This window comes from Panicum hallii, chromosome 2 (assembly GCF_002211085.1).
Source record: "Panicum hallii strain FIL2 chromosome 2, PHallii_v3.1, whole genome shotgun sequence".
NCBI lineage: Eukaryota > Viridiplantae > Streptophyta > Magnoliopsida > Poales > Poaceae > Panicum > Panicum hallii.
Window position 1 is genome coordinate 51,353,577 of NC_038043.1, and position 19,448 is coordinate 51,373,024.

General features: G+C 49.5%; 2 protein-coding genes across 4 annotated transcripts; one reads left to right on the forward strand and one right to left on the reverse strand.

The window, feature by feature from the left end:
- Positions 1-212: 212 nt before the first annotated feature.
- LOC112879833 (pyruvate, phosphate dikinase regulatory protein, chloroplastic-like) lies at positions 213-4,255 on the forward strand. Of its 2 annotated transcripts, XM_025944246.1 has the most exons (4): positions 213-954; positions 1,870-2,506; positions 2,591-2,687; positions 3,930-4,255. In XM_025944246.1, the coding sequence occupies exons 1-4, from the start codon at positions 424-426 to the stop codon at positions 3,970-3,972; spliced, it is 1,308 nt and encodes a 435-aa protein (XP_025800031.1). In that variant the 5' UTR covers positions 213-423; the 3' UTR covers positions 3,973-4,255. The 2 variants fall into 2 exon arrangements, with proteins under 2 accessions (XP_025800031.1, XP_025800032.1); XM_025944247.1 differs by lacking the exon at positions 3,930-4,255 and having other exon boundaries at positions 225-954; positions 2,591-2,866.
- On the reverse strand, positions 4,243-7,151 carry LOC112879835. Of its 2 annotated transcripts, XM_025944249.1 has the most exons (6): positions 6,906-7,151; positions 6,413-6,601; positions 6,207-6,276; positions 5,653-5,842; positions 4,650-4,772; positions 4,243-4,570 (listed from the first exon to the last, which is right to left on the reverse strand). In XM_025944249.1, the coding sequence occupies exons 1-5, from the start codon at positions 6,933-6,935 to the stop codon at positions 4,673-4,675; spliced, it is 579 nt and encodes a 192-aa protein (XP_025800034.1). In that variant the 5' UTR covers positions 6,936-7,151; the 3' UTR covers positions 4,243-4,570; positions 4,650-4,672. The 2 variants fall into 2 exon arrangements, with proteins under 2 accessions (XP_025800034.1, XP_025800033.1); XM_025944248.1 differs by having other exon boundaries at positions 4,243-4,772.
- Between the last annotated feature and the right edge of the window lie 12,297 nt (positions 7,152-19,448).

A 19,448-nucleotide genomic window follows, 5' to 3' on the forward strand; every position in this document is an offset into this window, starting at 1 on the left:
TACAAGAACGCCGCCCGAGAATATTGAATTCGAGCAGAATCTGCTGGCAGCCGCTCCATTTGAAGGCTACGGCATTGGCACGTTCGTCGAATGTGCAACGGCAGCACGAAGCCAAATGGCCGACGGGCAGATTCCGCAAGCCCCCACGGGCCACGGCGGTCGGCGGCCGAGACGAAACCAGCATCCACGGCCAAAATCCTCGCTGGTCCACGGTCCAACCCGTTGGCGTCCCGTGACCAAACCCACGCGCCCACCTGACCGGCATCGGCATGGCATCACCGCACCCACGCGGCCACGCCCACACCGCCTGCCTCCTATCAAAACCGCCACCGCCCCCACGCCGAACCGTCGTAGCCACTCCCGTCCGTCTGGCCAGGCATCGTCTCCGACTCCCGTGACTCGTCGCCGCCCCCCGCTAGCTCCATGATTGGGGGCGCCAAGCCGCTCGCGGCGCCGCTGCTCGGCGCGACGCCCCCCGCTGGGCGCCGCCTCGCCACCGCCGCCTGCGCCCCGGACCCTTCCCCAGCTCTCGCCACCGCCGCTGCCCAGAGCCCGGGCCAGTCCGACCGCGCCCCGCCACCGCGGCCGCCGGATGAGTCCGCCGCCTCATCCACGGCGCTGCGGGGCACCTCACAGCTCAGCCGGTGGTCCCGCGCGCGGGCGCTCCGCTCGGGCCGGCGGCTGGGGCTGGACCGCGCGGCGGTCTCCTTGGCGCCGCCGACGATGCCCCCGCCCACGCCGTCGCTGGTGCCCGACGTTGCTGCGGGGGCGGCGGAGGACGACGACGACGACCTGTGCGACGCCGAGAGGGACGCGGTGGCCGGGAAGGCCATCTACATGGTGTCGGACGGGACCGGCTGGACGGCCGAGCACTCGGTGAACGCCGCGCTCGGCCAGTTCGAGCACTGCCTCGTCGACCGCGAATGCTCCGTCAACACCCACCTCTTCTCAGGGGTAAACAAACACTTTTGCTGCTAGCTCATCGTGGGATAACCGCCCCAACTGCTAAGCATAGCGTGTAGTTATATCAAGTGTTCTGTTGTGTCAACTAACTATCGAATTAGCTGATTAGGGGAGCACGGATTTTTGGACGCTAGTGGTAAATTCAAGTTATGCGATAAGTGAGGAGTAGAGAAATCAGTAATTGAAATATGCGGAGTGAGATGCTGAGTAGAGAGTGAGATTGGGTGAGAGTCAGGTCTCCAAGGAAAAACCAATGACTTCTGATTCTAGAGACTGGATATAACACTTGGGATCCAATGATAACTCTGATTCTGCTCTAGAGTAGAGTGATATGTGCCGAAGTAGCATATGCAGGGTCATTAGTACATCTGGATGTTAGATGGTAATGCGGTTGGTGTCAGTTTTGTAACAGAAGATTGCTATGTTGTCCGGGTAAGAAGATTATTTCTGTATATAACATTGGATTCATTTATGCTACATCCTGAACCCTTTCTTGAGTAAAGACAAAGTCACAATCTGCAACCGTATGCATACGCATGATGCAATTGGATACAGGAAGCGTTTTGTGCAAAATCCATCACTGCATCGTTGCTTCATGCATATCTATTTATTTTCATTGGCTCAGATTCTGTCTCAAAAAATCATGTACATGCATTATTTGGGGTAGAAAAGATAAATATGTCTCAGGTTGTTGGGATACTAGTTATCAGCTTATTGAGGGAAAAGACAAATATTTCTGTTTGGCTTGATCATATTGTTGGTTGTTGGAGAAAACAAGGCATTTGTCATGTTCCTGGCTCAGGGAATCCTGATTAGATACTAAGTTATCAACTTTTCTACCTTTGCTAGCTTGAAAAATATTTGCTGCGCATCACTTGATAACAAGTTTCTGCTAATGTGTTTTAGATCGACGACATGGATAGACTTCTTGAGGTAATAAAACAAGCAGCAAAAGAAGGGGCACTAGTTCTATATACCCTTGCTGATCCTTCGATGGCTGAGGCAACTAAGAAGGCCTGTGATTTCTGGGGTGTTCCATGCACTGATGTTCTTCGACCTACGGTTGAAGCCATTGCTGCTCATATTGGTGTTGCTCCATCTGGGATTCCACGTAGTTCTCCTAGTCGAAAGGGTCAACTAACTGAGGATTACTTCCGGCGAATTGAGGCCATTGATTTTACCATCAAACAAGATGATGGAGCTCAGCCACAGAATCTCAACCGTGCAGACATTGTACTTGTTGGTGTTTCACGTACAGGGAAGACTCCATTGTCTATATATCTAGCTCAGAAGGGATACAAGGTAGCAAATGTCCCCATTGTGATGGGAGTGAATCTTCCAAAGGCTCTTTTTGAGATCAATCAGGACAAGATTTTTGGATTGACGATAAATCCAGTGATTCTTCAAGCAATTAGGAAGACAAGGGCCAAAACTCTAGGTTTTGATGGGTACACGAGCAATTATGCTGAAATGGCGCATGTGAGGCAGGAGTTGGACCATGCAAATCAAATTTTTGCTCAGAACCCAATGTGGCCAGTCATTGGTAAGTTTATTTAACTTGCCTTCATGGAAACCTTTAATTTGTTATTTCTTTGTTTAAACGTTCTTTTGTACTGCCTTCATGTAGGAGTCACTGGAAAAGCTATAGAGGAAACAGCTGCTGTGGTTGTAAGGGTTTACCATGACAGGAAACAGAAATGCTCCATGCCACGCATATCCAAACGGTACTAGAATCATGTTCTAACCCTTCTATACACCTTGTAATGTGTGTGTGTTTTGATAACGTCCATGTCAAATGACCTTAGCCTTTGGTGGCATTTGTATCTTAAAGATAAGTTACAGTGCAGTGCAGCAGAAATAAATGTATATATTGCACTTTTGGCCTTCCATTGGCCTAACGTTATTTGGTCGTTAGAGAATTTCTATATCCCAGGTAAAATAGTAGGGTGAATTGCCTTTCCAAAACTTATCAGAAAATCAGAGTAATATATTTCCTGCAGGACGCTCGAATCAGCATCATCACAAAACTTCTAGTTGTCTGGGTGGGTATAAATCTTTAAATACGTACCTGAATATCCCTTTCCTCCTGAACAAGGATCTTATAAGACAGTATGCTTCAATACTAACATTTTTCTTCTAGTATTAACCCCAGGATCATTTGAGTTTTTTTTCTTTTAAAAAAATGAATCAGATAGGCAAATCTTTTTCAAAAGGAGTTAAAAATGTGTCCGTACCCTGACTTGGAGATCAGATGCCTTTAATTTTCCGTTGGTTTTCTTTCGCTCTTTCTTTATTAAGTTGTGTTTCAGTTTTCTTAGTGTTAAACAGCTTGATGGATCTTGCTGTTTGATCTCTACGCCTTTATAATGACTGCGTATTGTGGAATGATGTTTCCTACTGTTTCTATTTTTTCTGGTTACTATTTGAACCAAGCATCTTGTGGATGTGGTTGAAAGTACCAGGATGCACTTCCGGTAGTATGTTCTTTAAACAAAATGTAGTTTATCTGGTGGACCAGGAACTCCCTGGATTGAGGTCCAGACATCCAGTCATCAAAAATCTGGTTGCAGAAACTGCTAGACTCAAGAGCTTGCATAAGGATCTCCGAGATGATATTAAGATGGTCTTTGATTATGTTTCAATCTGATACATCTAGAAAGAAACGAAACAAACTATTTGCAATTGAGTGAAACAAAAGTTTGTCTGATCTGCACACAAAAGAAGAGTTAAAGTGTGTGTCAATTGTGTTTTGTGTATATCACTATATCTTAAGAAAAAGGTAAGTGCTCCGGGGGCAAAGTGTTGCTGTGGAACAACTACAGCCTCAGAAAAATGCAGGACATTAGTATAATGTTTTCTGAGTCTTTGCAAAACATTGTTCATTCTAGATAGCTAAGGCAGGTATCTATCCTGAACCTTTCTGCATAAAACTGAGTAACTTAAGAAATCCATTTCTGTTCTTGCAGGGTGGCTCCAGTTCTAGTCTACGATTACCGGTCAGGTGGTTAACACTCATGTCGAGTATCAAAGAGTCTATTCTGCTGCAGTGCAGATATATCGAAATTCCACAATTCATCAAGTCCGGCAATTTTTTACGTCTACCGACTAGATTAGTGCCATATGCATAGAGTGCCATATTCATTCATGAGGGTTCCAAATTCTCCTAGAAAGATCACCCATCTCGTGATCTACGTGTGTCATTCTTTGTTCGTTCATTCAGTTTAGGTTCATCGAAGATATGTATCACTTCAAGAAATTGACATTCGAGGAGACAATTGGTTATCGCTGTAAAGAGATGTACCACAATTTGTATGATTCTGTTTGCAGCATAAGAAAGAACTGAAAGGTCTATGGAAAAAAAAAAGAAAGAAAGAAATGAAAAATACAGTATTATGGGTTATCGCTGTAAAGTGACGTGTATCCTTTTTTGAGCAATCAGAAGAAAAAAGGGAAAGAAGAAAGAGGAGAAGAAACAGGAACGAGTACCATCACAAACTTCTCCATCAAACTCGGCCAACTTTCTTCACAGCCGTTCACTCTCTATCCATCTGTGAGACTGACCTTGCAGACTCGCGCAGCACCACAGCTTCCGTTCTTTCTTTTATGCCTGGATTACGGTACCCCTCTCAGTCTTCGCAAGTCATCTTTGCTGTCTGAAAATTCTCAGAACAAGGCAAAAGAAACACCCTCGCTGTCGACGGCCGGCATTTCACCGAGCGTCGCTGGCGCCGCCGCCGCCGCTGCCGCTGGAGTCCGGCCTGCTCATGGACAGCGTGAAGTAGAGCAGGATCAGCGTTCCGACGCTGGACCTGCCGAGATCAGACAAGGGTGCGGGTAAGCCACACTAAGATTTCAACTGAAGATACTACCAGCGATAACTCCAATTCAGCAATCTGGCAAATTCTTGCCAAGAGATCCTATGTGCCGGACAGGAACAGGAGACATCAGGCATGAACCGAGGACGCCAGGGTCGTCGTCGCGGTACGACGCCGCCGCGCTCTTCACGGCAGCGTCGTGCTCCCCACGGCGGTTGCTCGTCAGTCGCCGTCGTTTTCACTGCCATCGCCGTAGCGAAGGCGACGCTGGAAACCGGCATCTGCAACGGAGACCGGGTCCGGCCGGGCCGTCCTACGCTGCAAAACTCTGCGACTGCAAGCATGGCCATCGCCATCGTACCTTCGCCGCTTCGCGGCGGACGAATGTGTTCTACGGGCAGCAGAACACAATGCTCTTGATGATGCTCCAGACACTGCCCCGTTTAAGGTCCCCATCGAATTGATGGGTCGCATTTGCTGGGTTTGGGCTCTGTACAGCGTACTCGCTACTGACCCCCTGAAGTTGGCACTGGGGAATTTACTGGCGTTCACTGCCACTCCGTAGCTTACTTGTTCAGGCACGCTCACACTGTCACTCTCGACACGCTTAACTGCTCTGCCGAATCTTTTGGGTACTTCATGTGGGAGCGTTAATCACCGCGACTTTGGCAGACACCAAGCTACTGGACACGAATTACTGTAACACGTACTGCTACCGGACACGAATTACTGTAACACGTACTGCTACCAGTACCGCTTGCCAGGTTGAGGTAGCAGACATGTCACAACTTCTCTGTTTTTGTTTTTCTTTAAAAACAGAAAAGAACTGTCAGAGCTGACGACTGATGAAGGGGATGGTGGTAGTTTTTCTTACAGCGTGGCGAAGAGGAAGACCACCCTCCGGGGATCCAGCCACGGCGCCGGCCGCCGGCCGAACCGCCGGGACTTGCTCCCGGGCGTGCCGGCCAGCGGCGTGTGCACGACCAGCCGCGCGCTGCCGGGCGCGTCCCCGAGGTCGCCGGCCGCCACGTGCACGAACAGCTGCGGCCGCTCGCCACCGCCACCTGCAGATACATCGACGGAGGAGGTCGAGCCGGTCAGGATCCATGGCCGGTTCCAAGATTGCATCTTTCGGCCGTGTCACGGCCAAAGGTTACACCCCAAAGAAGCCATCCCTCCAATTCGTCGTTGGAATCACCACACACTAACACAATGCTGTCACTTGTCACTTAAGCGACACGGTAATTAGTAAGTTTTCAGTAAAATCACTATCAAGTTACGGGGATAATACAGAGAAAGCAAAAACGCGAAACTTTCGAGGGATTCGCATCGAAATGGAGATTTTTGCAGCACCGCACCCCCCCCCCCCCCCCCGAGGCAAAACCGGAACGCGAATTGAGATTGAGCTAATCGTTTGGTCCGACGTACCGGCGGTGGCGTTGGCGTCGCCGTCGGCGCTCTTCCTGTCGCCCTTCCGCGACAGCGACCTCACCACCTTCTGTCGCGTTCACGGCACGGGCACAAGGAAGGGAAAAGAGTCAGCTTTGGAAGCAACGGAACGAAAAGGAATTTGGCGCGTTCCGCCGTGTCCGGCCGGCGTCGCTGCGCGCAGAGCGCGTGCTTCTCGGACTTACGGGTGTCCGCGGGGGCGCGGCGGACGCAGTGGGTGTCCGCGGGGGCGCCGTGGGCGTGCCCGGCGGACCGGCGTCGCCGGCGAGGGACGACAGCGCGCCGACGTCGAGGGCCACGAACCCGCCGCCGGCCCCGGCGGCGGACGAGTTGGCGCCGAAGCTCGATTGTCCGACATCACCCGGCGCGAGAACCTGCACGTACGAGGAATCAGAAGCTGCTGTCAGTTTCACCATTTCCATCGAAAATTCGCAGCTGCAAGAACATAGCGCAGGGGAATTTCACCAAGCGATCGATCTCACGCGCTTTTTGCTAACAAAAACGGAACCAAACTTCTGGTGTCCTACTTTTTTTATCCCCTAGGGTGCAAGAAAAATTCAGCCAAAATTCACTCCAAATTCCAACTCCTCGGAAGGAAAACATGGTGGCGGCCAGAGCAGAGAGAGCCGATTGGCTCCGACAAGATCACGCAGGTGATCGAGCAGGAGAGGGACTCACAGGGTGGTTTGCGGCGGCGGCGTCCCCCATGCCTCTGGCCCGCGGTGGCGATGCTCTGCTCTTCTCTGCTGCGTGCCCGTGCGGCGGCGGCGTCTGATTCGTCCTCGTTTGTTGCTTGCGGTGCGAGCTCTGCTGGTTCGTTGGGGACGGGGAGAATGATGCCGGTGGAGTAGCACCAAAACTAGGAACCGGGGGAAAGGGCTGACACTTTGCTCTTTTTTCAGGGCGAAAGATTCTCCCTCTCTCTCCAAGAGCATGTGGGGGAGGAGATGATGGCGAGTACGGCTTTTTATATACCGCCGGGTCTTGCTTAAAAATCCGGTTACATCTCGCAAATTACAATCACGTTCTTCCTGCCACGCGTACTCTGGAAAGGCGGTTCTTGGTAACTTATTAGTGCAGCTGAATCAATATAATTCAAGATGAATCCGTAACATTAGAAGAATGTGATTTGGCCTTAAATGCACATTGCTTGTAAATTTTGACGAGTGGATATGTAGGTATTTCTACAGTCCAAGGCACCGTATGCTAGATCAGTCTTATTACACGGTTATCAAGACTGAGAACTAGATAAATTTTATGGTGATGAAACTCCTCTCATGTCCCATGAAACTTCCCCTTCTCTTTCCTAATAATAATCTTGCCATGTCAGCAAATTTACCGATGTAGCGTAACATTTAATGCCCATGAGACTCTCATGAAACTTCCATTAAGACTGGCCTTAGTGTCATAGGCAACGATGGTTAAAATTTAAACATATCAATTGCGTGCAACTCAAAATGGAGCTCCATGATTGGAAGGATCACTAAAATATTTATTTGAATAAGTTTTGCCATCATTTGCCTCCCTAGTTTCTCGGAGGGCAATGAGCAGATCTGGTAAAGTATTTTCATTGCTGCCAAACTATGGCTAAACTAGGTACCCACTTGATTGCCAATGTTTGACCAAACAATACTTTGCCAAGTGGCTAATCAATGTCTCGCGTGCATAAACTTCGCATGGATTGATGAGCTAGTAAATTTTCAGCATCCAAGCCAGGCTGCCTCCCACCCGGAGTAGTTTTTTTTTTAAAAAAAACACGACAGTTCTACGAAATGTCTACAAAACAGTCTCCTACTTGCCTTGCTTACAAAATTGTTGCTCTCTGGTAAATACATTTCAAGGTCTTTATTGGAACCTTTGCGAGCGTGCTCTCAGCGAATTCCAAAGTCCCTCGAGGGGTGGTCCATAAAAAGCAGCGAGGAAAAGCCGAATTGTTTATTCCGTCGAGGTCGTTTTCGTGAGAAAAGATTTGGCAGGCGGATATCCTCAAGCGTTCGATGGCTGCGTCCTTTCGCTGCCGCCACTTGCACTTGAGGTAGCCCAGGCAAGCGTGCGAGTATTTCCCCCAGCTCCACCCATTTCCTTCTTTTTTGCCCTCACCTTTTTCTTTCTCGAATCAAAAGACAATGGATGTTTGATTTTAAAAATGAAGCACGTACTACTACTAGTCTACTGCTGCTGCTGCTACAACCCTATGAATATACTAATAGAAGTATATTTTTGTTTTTTTACGGAAACTGTTTGAATATATCTGACACTGAAAGTAACACGAAAAATAGTCAGCCTGCCAGGAGCCAGGAGGTATATACAAATGGCGCCAGGTGATTACGTGGGTTTTGTTTTTCTATTGAGGCAGCCAACTGGCCGGCAAGCGTAGCAGCAGCCAGGTTGCTCTCCGGATCGGACAGCATGCGTGATCGAGGGCCGGTGATATGATCGGCCGGTGACATGGCCCTGGAAAAGGAATCCTCCGTGGACCTGTCAAGCAACGGAGTGGTGTTTATTTTAGTCCAAAAGGAATTCCAGTTGAAGCTGACAGCAGTGAGCATTCAAGCAAACGGAGTTGAAACTGAAGATGACGATCTAGAGCTAGCCAGCAGAGCTCACCAGGACACTCCCTACTTTGCTCCAAACCAGGGGTGGGTTAGTTATTTCACGGTATTTGCATGATGGGTATTGATTGTACCACACACCTGGGGAGTAAACGAAGAGTAGACAGCTTATTAGCTCGGAAGCAATGGGCAAGCAGCTCATGAGCTGAAGGAGAATGCGCGGCCGTGCCGGGATGCCGGGATGCTGGCTGGTGAGGCTGATGCTGCGACAACTGTGCGCCGCCGCCACCGCTCAACGGCTAGCCGCTGTACGTAGTGGTCGATCGAACGATGACCGATGATTATATATCCAAGCGATATACATGATATACTCCATATAATTATAATTATATATATGATAATGCAAGGAATATAATCGCGATTCGTGGCGGATGGGTTGCTTGGCTGGATGGATCGATCCGTGATGCTAGTCAGCTACTAGGCATCCATCTCTCTGGACTCTGGAGCGGATAGATAGATCATCATGCAGGGCCGCGCACATGCATGCGCTAGCTAGCTAGCTCGATGTGACCCCTGATCCGATCCGTTGGGCGCACGAAAGTTCGCCGCACCCTGTGGCCTGATCGGCGGCGACGACGACGACCACGGGCTCGCGCTGACTTCTCTCTCGCCGCGTCCCTTCGCTCTCGCGCCCTCTGTAGTGATCTGCAGTTCTGCACGCACCGCCTCTCGAACAATTGCTTTCTCCGCCGTGAATTGCGTGCGCTTTGGCAGATCTTTTCTCCAACGAAAGCAACCTATGTTGGAATCACATCATCATCATTTGCATCTCAATCGAATGAATCCCCCAGTCATACTGCATCAGCTACGAATCCCCCCCAGTGGTCTGCAAGCAGGCTGGACCGTGGGGAAGCAGCGGGCCCCAGCTCATCCTCCCGCTGCCCTGTGCCTGTCGTCGCATGCCCATCGCCGGGGGGTCGACGTGTTCGGGCGTGAAAGCTTTCTGCAGCATCTCTATGGCTCTCGTTGGACCAAATCGGGCCGTCTTCTCTTCAACCACAACGGCGACGGCGCGGCCGCAGATCCAAACGGCCGCTCGGGGAATGGGGCTCGAATCCTCCTTCAACAATCGACGGAGGCCGCTCCTGATAGCTCCCAACGGCTGATCAGCGAGCGCCCCCGCGGGAACTGGACAACGCCATGGCGGAGGCGGAGGATGGTGTGGCAGCCGGAGGAGCCGGACCGCGATCCCGGAGCCCCGCCGGTGGAGGTCGCTGGGCAACTAGGAGCCTCGCCACTGCATTCGTCAAGAAAAACGGAGCTTCAAAGTTGCGCGGGGTCATCGTATACTGTTCCATCTCTAAGGTCCTACGCGCTCTTCGTCGTCGCGGCCAGTGCGTCACATCTCCTGATGCAAGCTTGCAACTGAGGTCTGAAAGATTTACCGTGGAGTGATGAAAGCCGATGTGAAGGTCACCTCGCTAACCAACTGAACATGTGTCTGAACAAATCAGGCGAATTATCTGCTTGTTGACAGTGTTACTTGCATCTTTCAGACAACAATGAAGCAGACCAAGAAGCAAGCCTGCCTAGCTCTCTCTCTCTCTCTCTCTCTCTCTCTGCATCATCATTAGCACCTCGATTGAGTGAAAGTCCGTCCCAGTCGTCACCCGTTACTGCTTAATTACTGCATCAGCTACGAATGAATCAGTTGCATCGTGTACTTTTCTTCTTGTAGCTTTATGTGCACACAACGCAGTGTTATCTCCGTTATCGAGGATGAATGATGGATGATGATACGACGATTGACTACATGAAAGGCCCGTATACATGCATATATATCGCTTGGAAGCCAAGGGATCCATCACTCGAAGTAGCTAGACGCACACGTGTCGTCCCTGTAGACTACTGAATTCAGATATGTGTCACTCGCTCACTCGCAGCCAAAAGTTCGTCTAATAATAAAGTAGTAATAAGCATCGACACTGAAAGTCCTTTGGGTCACTACCACAGTTGGGACCGTACCCGGCGTTACTGACAGCGATGCAGCTCTACTGCGCATGCAGATGCGCACATGGCGCTTTGCGAGCGACGCTGAATGGAGCCGTGTACGTACGTGGGGTGGTGGCGGTGGTGTCCGAGTAGGAATGCGGCCGGTATGTTCCAACGGGCCAAAGTGCACGCTCCACAACGGGGACGATGGACACGCGCGCGCGCGCACGGCCGGCGACCGGCCAGAAAAGCAAAAGGTTCATTCAGAGAATCAGAAGCACGTATTGCAGGCCTACCCGATCGATAAGCCACTGCCACTAAATGATCCGTGCGTTTTTTCGATCTCGTGGCCGCCGGTGCTGGACTGATCAAATGGCCGGAATGATGATGATGGCAGCGTTAAGTTCACCAGTGGAGCTGCAGAGGGCGCGCCGGGGGGGGGGGGGGAGGGGGTGGGGTGGGGGGGGGATGGCGGTGTTGGCGGGGGCACTGGCTGGTCTGGATCATTGCGGCTGTCTTGTCGTCCGACCGTCCGTGGCTCGGTGAGCTGTGCGGAGGTGCATGAGCGTATCAACAGCGACACCCACTAGCCAGACGATAAGAGTGCCCCTGCCCCCATATGCTCCAACGACGCTGTGGTTCTTTTCTATTTTTCTTTCAGGGGTACTACACTCTGCCAGATCACAGTCCCAGTTCTTTATTCATAGGTTCAGTCAGACAGTAGTACATATAAACGCGAAATTTGTCTATGACACACTATGAAAGTTTGGTTTTGCGCTACACACATCATCAAAGAGAATTTAGTTTCCATCACACCACAAAAAGGCAGTTTGGTCTGCAACACACCACACCAAATAAGCAAATCATTTTCAGCAAAGAGGAGATATAAAGAGACCATTTTGCCCTTAGGCCCACCTGTCATCTTTATCATATTTCTTCTTCTGCTCTCTTTCATCTTCTCTTCTCTCCATCCGGTTCTGCTCTGGTTCTGCATGCCTATCGAAAACTCATCCAACGCTCTCACACAGTCGCACTCCCTCTCTGCCCCTCTCCACGGTGGGTCCCACTCGCGAACCGTTGGCAGCTCGTAGCCCCTCCGGATCGGAAAGCCCGGAACCTGGAGACTGAGCGTGCAGTTGCGCATTGTGTGGGACCGCGGGATCGGAGCTGCGGCGGCAGCGGCGTGGAGGCTGGAGGTGCGGTCACGCGCTTTGCCGCTGCTGTGCTGGGTGCCGTACGGCCGGGTGCCCAGGTGGCTAGCGTTGGCTCGTGCGGCGGTGCGGGAGTGCAGAAGCAGGCAAGCAGCCAAGAAGGCCACGACGACGAGAGCCTAGGCACGGGTGCGTTTGGTTCAGCTGCGCATTTTTGAAAATCTGATTTCTAAAATTAGTTGTGGGAAAGCTGCTGTGAGCTGACAGCTGCTGTACATTTCTGTAAGAAATATCTGTTATGCCCCTGAAATTCCATAAGACTGTTTATATGCTAATTAATCGCATGGACATGTAGATGACCGTTTTGGAAAAAAAAATATTCATATTTGTTAATATTTGATATATATAATAATTTATACAAAATATATATCCACGTTATAAAAATAATTGAACAATTTCTTTTTTTCTTTCATTTTTTTCTCTGTATTTCTTTCCTCTCTTTTTTCTTTCTATTTTTCCCTTCTTCTTTCTTTTTTTTCCCTTTTCCCTTCTCCCTTTTCCCGTTCCTTATCCCTTTCTCTGTTTTTCTTGAGCAACACGGGGGGCGGGGGCGGCAGGGGCGCGTCGGGGGGCGGCGAGGGGGCGCGGCGGCGGGGGCGCGTCGGGGGGCGCGGCGGGAGGGCGGCGCGGCGGGGGCGGCGCTTCGGGGGCGGGCGGCGGCGGGGGGCGCGGCGCGGCGGCTTGGTGGTGGTCGCCGCCGATGGAGCCGCGCATCGATGGTGGTCGCCACCGCTAGATCCACGCAAATGCCGCCTCGGGAGGCCGGAGAGGGCGTCACGATGGGGAGGCCGGAGAGGGGCTGCCGGAGATGGGCAGGAACTCCGGCTGCCGGAGCAGGGGAGGGTGGCGGCGCCCCTACCCAGTCGTGTTGGAGACGAGAGAGCAGGAGTCGGGGGAGTCTCGGGAGGAAGGAAAAAAGAACGAAGCGGTACGCTCATAACCGATGGCAGTGGGTAAATAACGGGTAGAATCTATGGAAATCTGGGGTGCCAGCCGATTTCGGAGTGAATTAGCGGAATCGGTCGATTCTCCGAAATCGCTGCACCCGTCCAACCCCTTTGATTGCGATAGTAGATTCTGTGACGCGAATCGGTCGACTGAATCGGAACCAAACGGACCCTGAATCGGATGGCCAGCTATACTAGCTGTGAGCAATAACACCGCATGTCAAAAAAGCTCTCATACCGTGCCCTCGGTTCGGTTGTCATCTCATTTCCAAATTGATTGAAATGAGAGGGAGAAGAAGGTGACAAGTGGGTCCGAGGGTAAAATAGTATTTTTGCCCCCTTTCAACCAAAAACGGTTATTTTATTCAGTGTGGTGTGTTGCAGATCAAACCACCCTTTCATTATATGTTGAAGACTAAATTAACTTTTACGATGTATGTCTCACGAAACCACAGTTTCACATTGTGCCATACATATACTTAGTGGCCATTTGGATCCTGAATTAAATTTTAGTTCCATCACTTTAGATGTTTGGATATTAATTAAAAGTATTAAATATAGGTTAATTACAAAACTAATTGCATAAATGGAGACTAATTCACGAAACGAATCCATTAAGCTTAATTAGTCTATGATGGATTAATTAGACTTAAAAGATTTGTCTCGTGAATTATTTTTATTTATGCAATTAGTTTTATAGTTAATTTATGTTTATTTTCCTAATTAGCATCCAAACGTACTTATATCACCGAGACGAAAAATTAATGCCTGAAAACAGCCCCTAATCATTGAGCTGGCTGGCTGGCAGGCACTCTTCGCGGGAAACGAAAATAGCATTGCCTGAAGCGCAGGATCTCACCTACCCTGCAATGACCCGAGCGGTCTGAAAAAAAAATGCAAACGATGTGACCTAATTAAGGCCCGGCCCAACTCGTGCCAGCCTATGGTGCCCCGGCTTGCGGGAATTTTTTTTAAAAAAGGTTAAAAATTTAAATTCGAAAAAGGGTGCCGATTTGAAAATTTTCTAAAAATAGGTACCTCCCGTCCGATCAACGGACGGGAGGCGTGGGACCGGATACCTCCCCAATGGGCGACAGGTGCTAAATCTTTTCTTAGACCTCTCCTGAGAGCCTCTTCGCGAATCCCGCGGCGGCAAAGGCATCCCGCCCGCCCAACGGGAGGGAGGTGAGGGGCCCCTACAGTGCGGAGGGGCATCCCGCCCATTGGGCGGGTGGGAGGTTCCCCTCCCCCTATATAAGCCCCCACCTGCCCTCTAAATTTCTCTAAATTTTAGTTCAATTTTACGAATCACCTGCCCCCTAAATTCCCCTAAATTTTAGTTCAATTTTACGAAGAAGATTACGGTATCTAAAACTCGTATGAAGATGGTTAAGCGATAACATTTTGCAACGTAGAATCCAAATATTACGATAGTACGATACATCAAGCTATTAAAAATAAAATAGTATGATAAAAAAATAGTTTAAATATATAGAGTCCACCGAATCAGGAGTATCTACTCCGCCTGTCCCGGTCCTCGCGCTCTCTTGTTCCTCCCCCCTAGTCCTAGGCCGTCGGCGTATGTGCCCCTCCGAGTACATGAGTGCATCTAGAGCACGGTGAGGACGAGGCGCCCGGCGCCGGCGTGAACGGGTCATCCTGGGTCTGTAGAGGTGGAGCGTCGTACGTCTGGGAGGGGCGAATGATGTCTGCCCGGCGCCGCCGCCATCCAACTCTGACAAATTGACGCAGCTGCCTTTCCAATCCGGCACACCGAACAGACCACAGTGTGCAGGAGCTCCCATCGACCACGCATGCTGAGTAAAGCCCTGAGAATACGGAGCAGCTAGCGTCGAACCTGGCGGGAGAGACGTTCCTGGAGCATAGGCGCCAAACTTCTGAGGTTCCATTCTTGCAGGAGGAGGCCCTATTGCCGTCGAGTGCATCACCATAAAAACAAACGAAATTAGTCGTATAAATCAAAGTTGATCGAAAAGTCAATTATAAAGCACTTACAGCTCGAACTGGCGGCAGTACCGCTGGACGCTGCGTGCGGTGTTGCAGAGGTCGATGGGTTAGCTGTGTACACGTGGGTGGACGCCTAAGATAAACTGGAGGCCCCCACGTCGTCTCTACTGCAACACGTCAGTGCACGTAACGCTTGCGTCAAGTTGTCATGAATTCGACTAAAGCTTTCTTTGTACTGTGTCTCTGGTACATGTACTCCACAGTCAAACAACGTGATATGAGATGCAGCTTCGACATCCGCGCGGTTGATCAGATTGATCTGCATGAGTAATGGGAAGCAGAGTAATATTTTTATCGATTTCTTTAAAAAGATTTAATAATTGAAGTTGCGAAAGACATACCGCGCCACGCTGCGCTTGCAGCTTGACAACCCAGTTGACTTCATTGCCATGATATCCTTTGCGTGAATATCTGTTGCAAACATTTGGAAGACAATATTATTTTATGATAACGGTTATATAATTAATAAAAAATGAGTTATCACAAACTTACTCGTGTACGCTGCGTGGCACGGCCTGGAACGCTCGGGGTAGGAGAGGGAAGTGCTGTCATCGCTCGAACTGCCTCATCACTCGCTCGACGCAGTACGGCTCCACGACAATATCGAACACTAGATTCGCCTTTGTGAGCCAGTATGCCTCGTCACTCGTGCACAGGGCGCACGTGTCTGGACAGCCGTAGCGGTGTACGGGATCCAGATGACATCCTGTGGCCGCAACCGATCAAATTCGGACACGAACAGCGGGTATGCTTTTCGGACCTGCCGATGTGCCCAGCTCATCTACAAAATTACACAACTGGCTCTGTACTTTGCATATACAGAAATGTGCAACAGTAAATTAAAGAGCTTACCCATCGATCCGTCCAAAGCGAACCCATCGTGGGTCTGTTCTCGTGCCACAGCCCATTCATATCGGGCGGATAAAGCTCCTCGCTGATTAGGGGGCGTGCTATGACGAATCGCTCGTAGGACCATAGCTGCAGCAGAAGTGAACAGCCTGTGATGACGGCGGTCCTCTCCATCTTGAAACAGGCCTGGCAAAGGCCTCGGTACGTGGCAGCAAGCACTGCCGATCCCCAGCTCCACCCAGGTACCTGGCCCGGCTCCGCATCCGCAATCGCGCACGCGTACTGGATGAGAACTTTGTCCTCATAGTTGCCGCTAGAGCTGCAGAAAAGAGCCCAGCCGAACAATCACAACAGATATGCCTCCAGGCAACGCGACACCTCGTACTGCCCAGCTAGATGGTGGAGATCCTGAGCCTGAAATATATTTGTTCAATGCTTAGAGGTAGTCACATATGATTCAATTATATTAATTAAAAATAATTGTACGTACCCTATATTGTATTACCCAACCCTTGGTTGGGCCGGGCGCGCCAGGTACGTCCAAAAAATGTGGCGGGTTCACTGGAGCAAACCGCTCCTGAAGCTCCGCCCTCCTGTTAGGTGGCACGGCAACCGGGCCAACGGCTTCCCCCGCAATGGGAAGCCCGAGCAGATACGACACGTTCTGCAACGTGGGGGCTATATCCCCGCACGGCAAGTGGAATGTGTGCGTCTCTGAACGCCACCTGTTCAAATAAAATTACAACTAAACGATGCCTGATGTCGTAGTAGCACTCGATCGGCGACGTCTCCCACTCCTTGATGCAACCGGAGGTCTTCCATCTGTAGCATCACCTATAGCGCCAGCTTCAGCAGAATTAGGCCCAGCATCATTGTTCGGACAACGTTTATGCGAGTGTCCACTCTGGTTACATGCACTGCAGCGCTGTATCCTCGTACGGAGCTCTGACTCATCCATGTCATTACGAATACGCCGTGTCTAACCGCGCCCTCTCTTAACCCGAGCTGTTCTCGGGTCTCGAATATAGATCACAGAATTCGCTGCCTTAGTGAACGCTCCAACCATATGGAACCCATAGATCTCATACTACCAGGTGTTGGCAATTGTTTCCTTTGTGAAGTAATGGGACATATATATATATCGACAGGATATATAATATCCGTACAAGTAGCCATTACATGAGAACAAGGTCTGTGCAGCAACTTTGGCCTCATGCATGAGCAACAACAAACAGTAGTCTGACGTCTCATGCTACGTCGTGCTCTGTCTCTGGGAGGTACCTCAAACTTGAGCTCCTATGTACCACATTGCCGTACGTGGTGTGGCTGGACGCTAGCTGCCTTCTTGGTCATATAATCTGTCATCATGCTCCTAAAATATCTGTCAGGATCTTGCATGTATGCCTGATTTTAAGTGAACCGATCCCTAAAGTAATCGGTACACCCGTGGACGATGAATTCAATAATTGCAACCAGTGAAAGCCCACGAACACCTCGCATCATCCAATTGTAAACCTCGGCGAAGTTGGTGGTCATTATGCCGTACCTTGCACCATCGATATCGTAAAGCAACGCCCACTTCTCCTTCGGTTCATTCTCAATCCATTCAGAAAAGGTTTTCACCGCTGACCCAGACCTCCTCCGAGTACGTGTAGTATCTGTTGGCAAAGAACACAAAGCCTCTGTTTCTTCCTGTGCAGTTTTGGTTTTTGCTACGTCCTTGATTCTTTTCTTCCCGGTCAGTTCATCAAGTTTCTGCCACTACTTGTTAAATTTTCGTTGATTTGTTTCCTTGCATAGCCTCTTGAACATATCCATAAGTTGTTTGTTCTTGAACTGCTGAAAAAGTTTGCACCGATGTGTCTCATGCACCACCTACTGCGAACATCACGCCACTTGGCCGGCTCTCCGGTATCCACACACCCCTCCTGCAAATCTAGTATTGCCCTTAGTATGCCGGCGTGATGATCATGTAGCAGGCACACATATTCCCTATCCCGAACGATTGCAAGCTTAACCCGTTCCAGAAACCAGTAGCACCTGTCTGTGTTTTCGCTCTCAACAAAAGCAAAAGCAACCGGAAGCAATTGATTGTTTCCATCCGCTGCAATGGCTGTCAGCATTTGCCCTCTATACTTTCCGGTGAGGAAGGTTCCATTGATGCACAGGATAGGCCGGCAGTGTTGGAATGCGTTAATGCATGGATCCAAGCTGAAAAAGACCCGCTGCAATATGAAGGGCGGACCTTATCCTCTGTCTAGACTTTTCAGGTCATAATAGCTTTCAGAATTTCTCTGACAAATGACGACCAACAATCGAGAAATATTATCATATGCAGCCTCGAACGTGCCAAACCTTATCTCGAACACCTTCTGTTTTGCACTCCACGCCTTCCCGTACGAGATGATATACTTGTACTTCTCCTGAATATGCCTAATAATAGACTTTAGTTCAAATGACAGGTTGGCTACTATCATCCCGTACATCTCGTTTGCAATGTATTGCGATGTAAGGTTGTGATGGGACTTCTGCACGTCCGGTAAATGACAAGTGTGCTGAGTGATAATTGAGCATTCCCAATAATCTTTCCATTTGCCTTTATAGGCATGCACCCGCCACGGACAGCCCTCCTTCACACATACCACATCGTACTTATGAGACTTGCACTCGACTGTTTTGAACTCTCGCATAAGAGAGAGACCAACACTTAACAGCTTCCTTCACCTCATCAATTGACTGGTATCTCGCACAATGGATAACTTCGTTCTCCCTGCAATCTCAAGGCACGTTAGGTCCCTCATCTATGACAAGATGACTGAAGTCTCTGCTCACCCATTCTTCAGGCACATCCTCATCATCATCAGACGAATCCGCATTCATTGCTTCATCCAACTCACGATTTTCGTCTCGCAGCTGTTCAACAATACGGGGTATGTTCTCCCCCTCATCAGCCACGTATTGAGGTGCTGCGGTGCCATCTGACTCAATGTTTGGCTCCTCAACTTCTTCATCAACATCTTCATCCCCCGCAGCAGCTTGGATGTTTATCAAAGGCTTCTGGTACACACTGACAAGGAGTACCAGTGGCCATTACCAATAAGTTGCATTTTGCAGATAACTTAACCAGTCATCGTTGCTTGCAAGTGGCATCAGCTCCCAGATTAAAAAGTGAGTGGTACAATTTATGCCGCACTGAACACTCACAGTGTGTCTCCTGATTAATCCTTAATCCGCTCATTAACTAGTTGCATAGAGATTCAAATATCCTCTCGTGCGGTCTGGTAATTCCTCTGACCCACAGTTGAATTCACCTACCCCATTCGGCCCATAAATCATATTTCCTTCTCCGTAATATATACTGAAAGTACCCTTCTCGGAAGACATATCTGTTATAGTACATATTAATACATAACGACTCTAAGTTTCAGCGATTCCTAGATTATATTTTCTATTCTAAACTATTCAGAATATAAATTATACTAAAAACAATTGAAAATACTAAAAACTATTCAAAATATAACTACCGTAAGAAATATTTCCTAGATTATAATTATTTTCAAGTAATTATACAACTAGAATGAGAATATACCTCCAAACCGACGTGTGAACAGGGCTTCGCCGCTTCCTCTCCTCTCTTCCTCT